We start from the raw sequence: 14,574 nt of genomic DNA on the forward strand, positions 1-14,574 counted from the left end.
AGAGAGACAGAGACAGACAGACAGAAACATAGACAGAGAGGAGAGAGAAAGAGGGGGCAGGAAGTGCCTGCCATAGTTGCAGGCTGGGAGGTGGGTGACAGGATACGGGGTATATTGGTGGCGGTAAATGTTTACTGGTGGGTGTTGAAATATTGTATTGTATGACTAAAATATTGTATGACTAAAACCCAACCACTAAAGCTTTGTAACTATATCTTACAGTGATTCAATACAAAAATAAATTTTAAAAAATTCTATGTCTGTGTGTTAATGATGGACATTAACCAGATCTATCAGAGTGGCCATTTGGCAAAAGATACAAATATTGACTCATTAGATGATACACATGAATAATAGGTTACATATTAATGATAACTCAACTGGAAGTGTAAAAGGTACCACCTAGCTGGCAACAAAGAGATAAGAGGGAGAGTCTTGGTTGTTCTATAACCAAAAGCTGGCAGCCTTTCACCTCCACCTCCTGTTCTAGATGCTGGTTTTGATCAGTTTCTCTTCATACTTCTCACCTCCTTCTCACTTTTTTCTTAATGCAGGTCTGTCTACATGACCAAAACCTTAGTGTGCCACCCTAAATCATACATAACTATATATATATAATATTATCCTCAAGAAATTGGAGAAGACCTGATCTTAGAGAACATTATACAACAAAGGGAGAATTGAACCCACACTGATCTGTCAGAAGCCCAGGGTCATGGGAGTCTGTTCTGGCTCGCCTGCTCTGCTTTTCTCCTCCCTGGCCTCACAATATCCCGTATTGCATTACAGGGTGAGCAACCTGATGCCAGGGGAGGTGCCGTGAAGGGATGTAATTAGCCTATTAAGTTTCCTAATGTTTTGTACAGTCATTCAAGTGAGAAAGGCAGATCTATCAGTTCCGCCATGAGCCCTGCCAGACAGAGCTTTGGGTTTCCTCGCTGCTATTTATAGTACCCACGGTCAGGACCAGCTGATGTGGTAGGACCTGGCCTTTCCTCTGTCCTCAAACTGGATGCCACAAAAAACATCTACTAAATGTGGGCATTCTTAGAATGACATTTACCACCCCCCATGAATCTGCACCCTAAAGCCATCAGCTCAAATTATGCACATATCTCTTCTTTATTACTATTACTTGAGTTTATTCTCATAGAAAATATGAAGCTTATCACTGACCAACAATAAGTATTATACATCTTCATAAATTAAGGGCTTCTTTGAGGGCCTTGTTCTTTTTCCCTCTTTCTTTTTAGGGGGAAAAAAAGAGAAATGCATAGTTTATTTGTTCTAGAAATTTGAGATGCTAAAGAACCATAGTCACTCTTTTTTATGACAAATGTTTACCAAAGCACTATCTTGGGAGTCATAGCCTTGAAAATCCAGTCCTTTCTCTGGAAATCATACTCTTATGGGGGCAGAGTGGAGGAAAAGAATCCCAACTATGATAGTAGCAGGTGTTGTGCTGAAAATAAGATAGACATGGACAGATAAGGATGGAGTGTGGTACTGTTATAAATGAGTGGCTAGGAAAGAACCCTGAGGTGTATTAGTTAAAATCTAAGTCAAAAGGCCAGAAGAATGAGCTTGTAGGTAGGGGGGTGAGTCTATGCACAGGAGACCCAACAGTGTCCACTGCTCTGGAGACAGAGTTACCTGAGGACTATGCAAAAGCAGAGCACATTAGGGAGAGGTAAGACCAGGGGTTAATGATTCATATTTAAACTGGTTGGGAACCAGTGGATGACATCAAGCAGGCAGATATGTGTCACAATAAATACCAGGTTCAGTGTAGATAGTGGATTATCAAAGGACAAGGAGGGAAGCAAGAACACGGTACTATTGTAATTTCAACTGAAATGATTGTGCTAAGGTAACTTACCAATATGTTTAGTTTACTATGTTTATTAGATTCAAGTATATATAGTATGAAATTTACCATTAAAACTTTTTTTAATGGAATCATGGTGAGGTACATAGTTACAAAGTTGTTCATGATTGGGTTTTAGTCATACAATGTTCTATCACGCGTCCCTTCACCAGTGTACATTTCTCAACACCAGTGTCCCCGGTTTCCCTCTGGCATATTTCACTTACTTTAGTGTCAACTTATTTATTGTAGCATGTCAGAATTTCATTTTTTAAATTTAAATTTTTATTTAGGGTCATTTTACTTTTATTTAGACACAGCCTGTGGTATTAGTGGTATTGTACTCAATGTTTGTTCCTGGAGTTGAACAGGGGACAGTGAGCTACCAGGATCAAATAAGGATGTTCTTTTTTAAAAATTGAATATATTATTGCATATATATTTCATATATATGTATATATACCACATTGTTCTATTATATATATATCACATATATAGTATATATATGTGGTATATATAATATATATAGTATATATATGTGGTATATATATATGCACTACATTGTTTTATCTATTCAGCCATTAACCGATATTTGGGTTGTGTAATCTCTTCACTGTTATGAATAGTTGTATTATGAACACAAGTCTATAATTATTTGTGTAACTACCTCCTTTCAATTTAGGGTGTATATACCTAGAAGTAGGATTGCTGGATCATTTATTAATTACTCATTTTAAGTAAACTGCTCAATTTTCAATAATTCTATATTAAATAATTATGCCTTTAAAATAGCTATCAATATTTGATATGGGTCCAGCGTAATAGTTGAGAGAAAGAAAAGAATTAATATATATATAAATATATATAGTTTTTTATTTTAACTATGATAATATTCATCATCATCATCCCATTGGTCATGGAATTTCTCGAGAGGTCTCAGTAATATCTCCATTCATCCTAGCCCTGAGATTTTAGAAGTCTCTCTTTACTCATCCTTTCCAATGGTGCTGCATTGGAGGCTCTTTCAGGGTCAGGGGAATGAAACCCATCATTCTTACTGGTTTTGGCATATGAGTACGCAATGGGGAGTTTGCGAGGCTCTCCCATGTGGGCAGGAAACTCTCAGTAGCTTGCCAGGCTCTCCCAGAGGGAGAACTAGGCCATAAGATGTCGCGTGCTTCTGGGAGCTTGGTTTTAAAGTCTCTGGATGTTGGCCCTTGGCCCTTGGCCAGTTGGCCCTTGACTGACCGCCGGAGGCAGTCCTTGGGTATGACCTCCTAGCTACTGGAAGATGGGTTATATTATTGACCAATATACTGTGGCAAAAGATTTTGTAATAAGTTTGTTTTGTGTTTTTGTCAGTGGATATGGACTTCAAAGGTATATCATGTTGTCAATGCTATCATATGTATGGAAACTTAAAAAATGTTGTATGTGGTAATTAAATATCAGGGTCAAGATTGGAGATATTATACATATATAACTTATATGTTATACATAATATATACGTAACATACATGGAGTATAGTTGTAGATAAGACTGTGTCCTAGAGAATCTAAAGATTTAATGCTTGTACTAAGAATTTGCCAACAATTGAAGCTGAGGAGAGGACTTTGCAATATGAAGAGAACCAGGAGACTGTGGTTTTTTTGAAAGCCCTCAGAGAAAAGTGTCAGAAAGAAAAGAGTGACAACCTACTGAAAAGCTAAGTATAATAAAGAAAATAAAACAATTGGCTTTGTCAGGCTAGGACCATCTATGTGCTTAACAAACAATTTTAGGGATGCCCAGGGAAGATAATGTTTGGTTAGCATGGGCTGAGAAAAGAATGGCAGTTGCTCTAATTCCTCACCTATTAACAATAACTCAATTTAGAGGTATATTGAGAAGGAAAATTTCAAAACCAAGACGGTAAGTGGAGCTGGATGTGAGTCAAGGAAAGTATTTCAAAGAGACTCAGTTCTGGAAGGAAAGGGAGAAGAAGGTGTAGGAGAAGAAATGGACACTTACCTGAGAGAAATCCTTGAGCATGTCAGAGGGATTATACAGAGCCCGCAGAGTGGACAGAGTATAGGGACTCTTTCTTTTTCCATAGTACTAGAGGTAGGGAGAGGCAATCAGTATTGGATGCAGGGGACTTTGGTAGAATGATGTTGATCAGTTCCCAGACTTACATAAGCTTTTCACAGGTTCATATTTTAAAATCCAGTTGGTTTATTTACATTTGGACAACAGTTGGATGATATTTCTGAATGTGATGACACAGAATATCCTTAGGGGTTCTGCTTGTTTGGAGACACACATCTGGGTCTATCCAGAGAGTCTCTGTATGTAGCCTTAGCATATGCGAGGTCTAAGAATCCATGTTTCTTAATGGTCTAGTGTCTTTAAATATATGTAGGGTTAATGACCCCCGAACTAAAACATAGTACAGAGTACCTTAAATGAAAGAAGCATCTGAAATATATTATTTCCTATTTAGGATGATTTTAAAAGACTGAAAATATATGGATTGAATGCTTAATTTCAGAATTAGAAAACCCTCTGTACTTGTAGAAATTTTTGATCTATATTGCTGAATTTGTTTTTGTTTTCTTTCTCTTGGCACAAGAATACTCATGTAGTCATTTTGCTTGTGTTGTTTTGGTGCCATACCCAGCCGAGCTTAGGGTTTAATTCTAACTCTGTGTTCAGGGGTCACTCAGGGCAGGACTTGAAGGAACTCTCCACTGAACCCATATGGTTTGCCATATGCTAGGCAAGTGCCTTACTTGCTGCACTATCTCTCCAGTCCAAGAATGTGCAATCTAATACAGCAGTCTACCATGCAGGAACTAGGAGTTACCTCATCACATTTGCAAGAAACTGTATACTATGATCAATGCCAAAATACTAAAATTCATTGCAAACCTAATTTTTATTAAGTGGCTAATATCATATTATAATACAATGAATATTCTATATTTTACTGTTACAGTTTTACTATTTATTAAAACCAACAAATAGTAATATTGTAGAGGTAACATCATTTTTAAAGCTAGTTTAAAATAAAGCTTCACTATTGCTATTTATAATATTTTATAGTTTAAGTTCACTTCATTACTATAATTCCATAAAATAATTATTACAACAACTGAAATGCCCCTTCCCCTTGGAATCCCATGAATTAATGGACAAACCTGCTTAGATACCAGTGGCTATAGATTTTCATAGCCTGAGCTTTTGAATGCAGGAGACATGTATTCCATTTAATACTCTCAGGACACTGGGTTAAGTAATATTAGCCTATTTGTTAGTTTTTTTTGTTTGGACCATACCATTTGGTGCTCAGGACTTACTGTTGGCTATGTTCAGGAATCACTCCTGGTTGTGTTCAGGGTACCATATGTGGTGCAAAGAATCAAACCCAGGTCCACCACATGCAAGGCAAGTGCCCTACTCATTGTACTATTTCTCCAATCCTCTTTAACTTCCTTAAATTTATACCTCATTTATTGACTGTGATAATTTAATAAGACTGTATGTGAAGAGGGCCTAGTATCTTGTTTAACCTCATCATTCTTGAACATTTTTTTCTCTATGCTTTAGTTCTATTTTATTATGAGCAACTTTTCCTTTTCTTTTTACTCTCCTAGGGATATGAAGCCTGACAATATCTTGCTTGATGAACATGGTAAGTAAATTTATTTGTTTGCAACCAACTGTATGGTATTCATATAAAAAAGTCTCTTATCTTTAGCAAGGGAGTATTTCACATGGAGAAGGTATTTTCCTGATTCATTTGAGTTATAGGGACTAGTTTCATCTCAGGGTGGGATCCATGCAGTGGGGGAACTTTATTATTTGCAACAGTGACCTAGTGCACCAAAACACCCTTAAGTAAAAATGAATTTACATAATGAGCAAGTAATTCTCTTTCCACTTAGTAATTTCTTCAAAAAAAACCCCTAAAATGTCTTGGTGCTGGCTTGTCTTAATACTTTCATAACACTTCATAATTATTTTCTCAGTTACATAAAAATGGAATTGGCTTCCCAACATTTCACAGGCAATAGTATTAACCTAAAAACTAGTAACATTTTGGGTTCTTATTGTGCCTACTTTTTTTTTAATTGAATCACCATGAGATACAGTTACAAACTTTCATAATTAAGTTTCAGCCATACAATGATTGAGCACCCATCCCTTCACCAAAGTACAATTCCCACCATCATGTTCCAAGCATCCCTCCTGCCACCTCCACCCTAACCCACCCTTGCCCCTGTGGCAAGTACCTTGCTTCTTACTCTCTCTCTACTTTTGGGCATTATGGTTTGTGTCTACTTTTGTACTTTTCTTTTTCATAAGTGCAAATTGGTTTGTATTTCCAGATGAAATATCAGGTTTTCTGTTTAAGTGTTTTTCAATGAAAAAAAACAAAAGAAGTTTAGGACCAAAAAAATAAGCCAATGGCAGGCCGGAGTAAAGTCCCTGTATCTAGTAGTTCTTGGGTACACTTGAAGCCACCTTTCAGGAGAGAATGCAGAGGGGGCCTTAGTATGACCAGCTGTGGACCCAAACAAACAAACAAACAAACAAACAAACAAAAATCAGTGTAAAGAAAAGTTAATTTAGATATATGGTATCCAGATTTAAAAAAAATAGGGGTATGTCAATAATCATAAAGGAGATAAGTAAATGCCTGAAGTTCAAGAATCATTAAGGTATTTAGTACAAGCTTTTGTCAATGATTAAATGTGAAAAATCTCTTCTTAATATTTATTTTAATGTCAATTTAGACGTATAAGTACATCAGAGTAAGCCTGTAGGATACAGCCTGCATGTTCTAAATGTTATTGTGGCAATAAGATCCTTGTTGTGTTTTTAGAAAGCTACTAGATGCAGTAATTCTGAATCTACAGAGCTCCTTACTCATTTCATTTTTGCAATAAGGATTTTCAAGTGGGACTGAATCTCCAGGTTTCATCCATGACTCATTATTTATTTACCTAGTTGCATTTTAAACCTCATTTGCCAGACCCCATCTGGGCTCAGAGGGTTAAGAAACACTTTTGTGTATGACCTCTAATTTCAAAGCACAGGATCTTTATTTATTTATAGACTGTCAAAAAAGATTTTTCCACTTTATTTCAATGCCTATTTCTTCCTTGCTTATACTGCTTCTGGTACTTGGGAACATATTCGCTGGTTCTTAGAAATGTGAGCAATGGGGAGATCTAGAATAAAGGTTACTTCCACAAGCACAACAGTTATCCTTGCCTTGGGTGCTGATGCCATCCCAATACACTCTACATCCTTAATATACTTCCTCTTTTCCCCATGCAAATGAACTCTGTGGAATTTGGTTTTCGTGGAGAAGGCCTCCCCTAGACTACAGAGGTCACCTTTGTGCAGCTGAGAAAAGGTACCTACCATAGTCTTTTGACAATATATGACTAGTCAAAGAGAACTTAGTTGGTTCTGTCTCCAATAGCCAATTCAATTAGGTGAAAGGCATGAAATATGTATAGTGAAGGGTCAAATGGAACACATTGAATGAACTTACTGTAGTACATACAGTTGTTGTTGGATAATGATGCGGTCCAGAAACCTGTGTAATATTGCAATGCAAGGTCACTCAGTTGCCTGTATGGACAGTACCTGCTGCCCTCTCATTTGTTGAGATCTTGAATGGAGACATATTTTGTCTATCAAAAACATTCAAAGATTTATCTTTCATGTAGAAAAAATTATTTTAATATTTTATCTTGACCATGGCTTTATCTTATTTCTGCCATAGTGTCATTTTATTCTCTCATATTTAGCTTCCTTCTCATTTATTTGTCAACTGGTGGTTATAGATTAATTTATTGACCTTTGCCCCTAATATATACTTTTTTGGGGGTGCTTTTTGGGTCATACCCGGCAATGCACAGAGGTTACTCTTGGCTCGTGCACTCAGGAATTACTCCTGGCAGTGCTCAGGGGACCATATGGGACTCTGGAAATCGAGTCCACGTCCACCTCGTGCAAGGCAAATGCCCTACCCACTGTGCTATCATTACAGCCCCACCTAATATATACTTTTAATCATACCAGTTCTGAAGGATTAATTCTGTAATATTAAAGTTCAGAGTGTTGTTCTTGAAACTTACTGCCTGATTTGAAAATCCAGTTCAGTTGGGTAAAAGGCATCCAAGAAAGATGGATTTGGACTCTTAATGGTGAAAAACTAACCATGTTGATTTATAATAAGCACATATGAAACATATAGTTCTCCAGTACTATGTAACTTCAATTAATAGTTATATTTAACACTTCAAACACAATTTATCCACTTGTGAATTTGAGGGGCTGGAGCGATAGCACAGCGGCCTTTCACACGGCCGACCCATGTTCGATTCCTTCACCCCTCTCGGAGAGTCCAGCAAGCTACCGAGAGTATTGCGCCCGCATGGCAGAGCCTGGCAAGCTACCCATGGCGTATTGGATATGCCAAAAACAGTAACAATAAGTCTCTCAATGAGAGATGTTACTGGTGCCCGCTCCAGCAAATCAATGAGCAAAGGGATAACAATGACAGTGAATTTGAGAATTCTAACAAGTACCTTAGTTTATTTAGGGATAAACAAGAGTACTTGCTTCTTAGTCATTGTCAGTTTTACTAACAATATTTATTGAATGCTTTATTACCAATGTCTGCCATATGAAAAGCCACTCGACCGAAAAATGATATTAGCATATTTTCCTTGATATTGTGGTGACTTTCTCATATTGTTTTACATGATTTTGCATAAATCAAATGGTGTCTGTGAAAGATGGAAACTTACCTGCCTTTATTAAAGAATCATTTTGATTCTAGAAGAGATATCCCAAAGAATCTATGTTGATGTGTTAGTCCTTGGTTTAAAGAGTTTTGCTTAATTCTTACATCTCAGGTGATTATACTTCAGTGCCTGTCTTACATTTCATTAATTTCTGCAACAGACTGAGTCTATTGTTCACGTCTTTTCTTCTTGCGCCTACATAACTTAAAATATGAGCTTGTATCCCAATTGTCTGGAGAAAAGACCTAGTCTACACCCGCTATCTGGGATATTAAATAGAGCAAACTCTTTCACTCAAGTTTTTGGGGTCTAGGCTATGTAAGAAGTGTTTTTTTGTATATTATATTCCAATCCTGCATGCAACTTGGTGACTATAGTTATTGAGAGAAACATCACTTTTGAAAGGACTAGATATGTGAATGAGATAGGAACAAACAAAGGCAAAAATTTGACTACCATTTTCTAATATTGTCCTAGGGGTTCCTTTCGAGAAAAAAAAATTGAGGCTATGTACTTTCTGTTTATTCATTTTTTTAAAAAGTCTTTCAGTCACTGGGCCATAAGTTGCCAGTTTTAAATTTTTTGTTACCTTTGATACCCCAAAGCTCATTAGGTCTCACTGTTCTGAGAATCAAAAAATCACAAATCAGTGTCTGCTTTTTGAAGCATTAAAGCACATCTGGTGTGACTTCCCATGTTTCAAATTTGGAGCCTTCTTTGTTGTCTCTTTCTACATTTATATTTCACTGCTTATCTGCCAACACATGAAATTCTTGCCTAGATTTCAGCAACTATGGATGATCCCTCCTATATCCAGTTCCACAAGTGAACTGTCAATCACATTTTTTTTGTCTTTTTGGGTCAAACCCAGCCATGCTTAGGGGTTACTCCTAGCTCTGCACTCAGGAATTATTCCTGGTTGTGTTTGGGGGACCATATGGGACGATAGAGATCGAACCTGGGTCAGCTCTGTGCAAGGCAAATACCCTCCTTGCTGTACCAGTATTGCATTTTTTTATATTAGATTTTGTACCAATCAGCAGCAGACAGAACTTCCATTTTATTGCTTTTTTTGGTTTATATTGGTTCGTATTCACAGAAAAGATTGGTAGTAAAGGGAGTGAAATCCTTTTGTACAACAGAGAATCAATCTTTTCCATAGCATGAGCAAACATTTCTTCTACTTCAGAAATTGACTTTAAAAAATGTTTTTAATTTAGAGCATACCTGCTACTGAGGCCTTCAAATGCCTTGTTCACTAGTTCAGAGCCCAAGATGGTCATATGTCTTGAATGGCTCATAACCCCACTCTCCTGGCATGTTTTTTCACATCCTACCAATTTATGTACTTCTTCCAACTTTTTCAATTCCATCGTGTCTAAAATTCATGTGGCTTTCTTAAATTATTCAGGAAACAAATGCAGCCTACAGAGGAACAATATTATTTGCCTGGAAAATCTGAGAAAGGAAATTTATGGCACCATCTATAATTTAACTTTCTTAATATCTTCCCTGATAGTCCAGAACAGAGAAAGGCAAGAAGTCAGTCTGGGAAGTAAGGAATGGCTTCTCTTCACAGAGGCCCCAAATGTGCTTAAGCATCAAGCAGGCATCCTAGTTGAAAATGTATGTACACAATTAAAAATGTGTGTGCATCATGACCAGATGTACAATCTTATGTGTATTCACTGCAGGGGAAAGTGTGGAGGTCTGAGCAAGCACTCCATGCAAGTGTGTTGACACCACAACCAAGTGTGTGTGCAGTCCCCTGACATTGCAACAACAGCAACAAATAAAAGAGAAGGGGGATTTTTAAATACATATAAATTTAGGCTGCCATTTATTTTCTCCAAATAATCAGACTTATTAAATCTCTGCATAAGGATGTGCATCTTTTTTTTTCTTTTTAGGTCACACCTGTCGATGCACAGGGGTTAATCCTGGCTTTGCACTCAGGAATTACCCCTGGCGGTGCTCAGGGAACCATATGGATGCTGGGAATTGAACCTGGGTCAGCCACATGCAAGGCAAATGCCCTACACTCTGTGCTATCACTGCAGCCCCAGGATGTGCATTTTTAATAAAAATCCCATTAAGTCATGATACATACATTCTAAAACGTGCCAGTCTTGATTAAGAAAAGAATTTGAAGTTACAGACTTTGTTTGCTGATAGATAATGATGATCTGGAGTCTGCTGAGAAAGGTCTTGAGACTAAACAAGCCCAATGAGAAAGAGATAAGTAATGACAGAATTCAATTACTCAATGCTATGACTATGGATTTTAAGTGTTGTCCTGTGTTCCAAAGCATAGAGGTGAAAGCAAAAGCAAAGCCCTCTCCTAATGTTTAAATAAATTTTGAACTTTTAAATGAAAAACTTCACGTGAAGGTAGAATTCTAACTGGAGTGCTTTTGTTCTACTGCAGTTTCCATGGTGGACGTTGTTCAACTCTGGAGACATTTGTGAGGGTTAAGATTCCATTCTCTGAGAATTCTGTAGGTCGAGTCCAGGGTACCTCTTAGTACCATGCAATGTCCAGGGACTGGACCACCAAAATGAGCAGACTCAAAGTCTAAATTGTGCTGAGAAAGTGTGCACAGTGACTGGGCATGCAGAAAAGCCAGTATCAGATTCAGGACTCCTCAGTCTGTCGGAAGTGTGGAGCTTCCCCGGCTAAGCCAGCCCTCATTCTTTTAGAGAACTAAAGGAAGATCTACAGGCAGATCTCTGTGAGTGTTGGTTGTGGCTGGGGACAGAGATGAGGGAATACAGCAGTAGCCCCAGGCCTGGTGACCACAAGGTCCACAGTGCTCTTTCTTTGTTTAATAGCGTTGCTTCCAGTAGATCCTAGTCCTCAAATAATTTCTCTCCCTTTTCCACTCTGCCTTTTGTCAGGGAAATAAGCTCATAGTAAATCAAAAGGTAATAGTTTCAATTGCTTCACCTTTTGGCAATTTGACGATATAGCACAGAAAGTTTCTGGGGGAAATTCCTAATCCAGCAAAATTCCTAATCCTGATGCACTTTCAAAGTTCTCTGTGAACTCAGTCACAAGCAACTCTCCTGTAAATTAAGGTCTCTTATTTAGGCACTGGACTTGTAAAAAACACAAGCGCGCGCGCGGGAGTGGGTGATGTGTGTGTTGTGTTGTTCAAGGGCTCTGGGGTGGTTCTCTTTCTCTTTCTCTTTCTCTCTCTCTCTCTCTCTCTCTCTCTCTCTCTCTCTTTCTCTCTCTCTCTTTTGCCGCTCGAGTTCGGTGCTCTTGAGCCACTGCGTATGGACTGGATCAGGATGGCTCCTCCTTGTACTCTGCTTCTGTGTGTGCTGCTGTGCTCTTTTCTGTCTCTCTATCTCTGACTGTCTCTGTAATCTCTCCTCTGGTCTCTTCCGATCTCTCTTCTTCTGATCTCTCTCTCTCTGGAGCCCTTCTGCTTCAGTCTCTGGAGCCCCACTTGCTCTCACTTCTCACTTGCTTTGTGCTCTTTCTTTCCCCTGCTTCTGGCTCCAATGATTCTCTTTTGCTCTGTGCTCTGCTTCTGTGTCTTCTCCTTGCTTCTGTGTCTTCTCTCCTCTGTGTGTTCTCCCTTACTTCTCTTACAGTCTTAGTTTATAGGTGGTGACACAAAGGTGAGTTGAACATTAACAAATCAACAGAGAGGGGTAAGACCCCTCCTCCAGGAGATTAACAAAGACTCATATAAAGAGATTACTCCAGATTACTAGGAGATTCGCTCAAGGGCGGGATCCCATCCAGGGTGTGTCACTTTCTTCTTTCCTCAGCTAGCAATCCACTTAAATAGTTATAGTAAATTTACTTCTTATAATTCTAGCAATGCCATTCTGTATGAGCACAGTAAGAGGTATATAAAACTTAAAGTTTTGTTATTCCTGAGGACATCTCACTGTATATTCCAGACCACAGTCCTCAGGTCAGGTTAGTCTTCCTAACCCCAGCAGGGTCCTAGTCTCATCGTTACTTTTGGATCATGACAGAATTTCTCTATGACCATGCTCTCAACTTATTGCTGAGTATTGTGGCGCTTTGGCCTGGCCCATTTCGATGCTAGGGTAGCTCATAGCTTGCCCTGGGTCCATTCCGTCCCTCATCGGGACCCTGATTTGGGGGTGCTAGGAACTAAGGGTAACTGAGTCAAGAAAGCAGATGCCCAGGAGTAAATATTATTGAAGTTAATCAGCTCCCAAGTTATAAAGCATAATATTAACTGTCTTCCTGTGCCCATACAGAAAGGATGTTTGCTTTAAGGTAAACTAATTTCCCTGCAGCAAGGCTGAAAGGCTTAAAAAAACTCAATGTTATCCTATCACTGTATCACTGTCATCCCGTTGTTCGATTTACTCTAACGGGCACCAGTAACGTCTCTATTACACTCAACCCTGAGATTTTAGCAGCCTCTCCTTACTTGTTTTTCCCAACAATTGGAGGCTCTTTCAGGGTCAGGGGAGTGAGATCTATCATTACTGTTTTTGGCATATTGAATATGCCATGGGTAGCTTGCCAGGCTCAGCCTTGTGGGTGGGATACTCTCAGGAGCTTGCTGGGCTCTCTGAGAGGTATGTATATATCATTTGTGCATTTAAAAAAAACTGTTATCCTACATTGGGTAATTTTGTATACACTGGACTGAGTGTGTACTATTGGTGACCTGAGGTGAGTACCAGAGAGGTCAGAGCTGGCAAAGGCCTCGAGGAGGTTTCGAAAGGTGCACTCACTCTGAAGGCAGCTGTTAAGCATACTTGAAGCCCACCTGATCTTTGCGACCTGGGACTGGCTCCTACCATTCAAGTGTGCTGTGAGCCTTATTTCTGAAACTGGGTGAGCTTAGGCAATTTGCAGAAAAAAGAAAGTCAATTACAACCTTTACCCAGGTTTTGATTCCTTGCCTTTTTCCTGTAGAGAATAATTTCTTGAGAAGATAATAAAGTCAAATAGGCTTTTTTTCCCTTTTTTCTTTTATAAGGTAGTTCACAATATTTGATTACAGTTAATATTCAAAAACCAGTTCTGCCACCATTGTACCTTCCCACCACCATATTTTGGGTGTTTCCATCCCAAACCCCAATCCCTGCCCCAAAACAGAACTGAAATACTGTAATATTTAACTCTAAGGTTGTTTGCCTCAAACTTTGAATTTCATCAGATGTGGTGCAGTGCTATTGGAGTATGGGTAGGGTGTGTTCCATAAAGTGTTCAGGGAAAGATTCACTCTTGGTTGAGACTTTGCCCAAGTTGTGTGGAGAGCAGCCGTGAGCAGGGCGGTGGCGGGGAGGGGTCTCACCTACCCCCCAAATAAAACAGCCTGCTGCCAGGTCTGGCAAATGTTATGTTACTCCCTTTCGAGAGAGAAGGATGTGTGATCTGGATGGTAAGGATGTGATCTGGAAGGATGTGTAATCTCGATGACGAGATTATCTGGCACCAGCCAGGGGTAAGTCAAAGAGTTTTAGGGAGGAAAGATACTGTCATCCTAGAAAAAGCACGGGAACAACTGAGTAACAAAGAAGTGCTTTACTGGCAGTAAAACAGCTTAAGTTGGGAAGGGTCTCTACCAGCAGGGACTGGAGAACAGCTTCAAAGAGAGGGAATAGGATGTCTGGTTTTATGCCCAGTAGAGATAGTGACATACAGCTTATACATATTTTAGTAGTTCTTTCAGGAAAGTCATACATATTCATGAAGGAGATCAGGGAGCACGCACAGTTGAGGTACCTCCAAAGAATGTGTATCTCAAGTATAGAAAATGGTAGATTTGGTCCAGAGAGGTAGCACAGAGGTTAAGGCAACCTGGGTTCAGTCCCAGGCACCCATATAGTCCCCTGAGCACGAGGCCAGGAGTAAGTCCTGAGTACTAATGAGTGTGGTCTCCAAACAAAACAAA

At 38.9% G+C, this 14,574-nt stretch overlaps 1 protein-coding gene across 1 annotated transcript in view; it reads left to right on the forward strand.

The window, feature by feature from the left end:
• Positions 1-14,574, forward strand: part of STK32A (serine/threonine kinase 32A) — a 132,316-nt gene that overhangs the window by 78,211 nt on the left and 39,531 nt on the right. The window contains exon 6 of the mRNA XM_055143263.1: positions 5,504-5,541. Within this exon, the coding sequence (XP_054999238.1) occupies positions 5,504-5,541 (38 nt within the window). The remainder of the gene's footprint in view (positions 1-5,503; positions 5,542-14,574) is intronic.

This window comes from Sorex araneus, chromosome 6 (assembly GCF_027595985.1).
Source record: "Sorex araneus isolate mSorAra2 chromosome 6, mSorAra2.pri, whole genome shotgun sequence".
Lineage (NCBI taxonomy): Eukaryota > Metazoa > Chordata > Mammalia > Eulipotyphla > Soricidae > Sorex > Sorex araneus.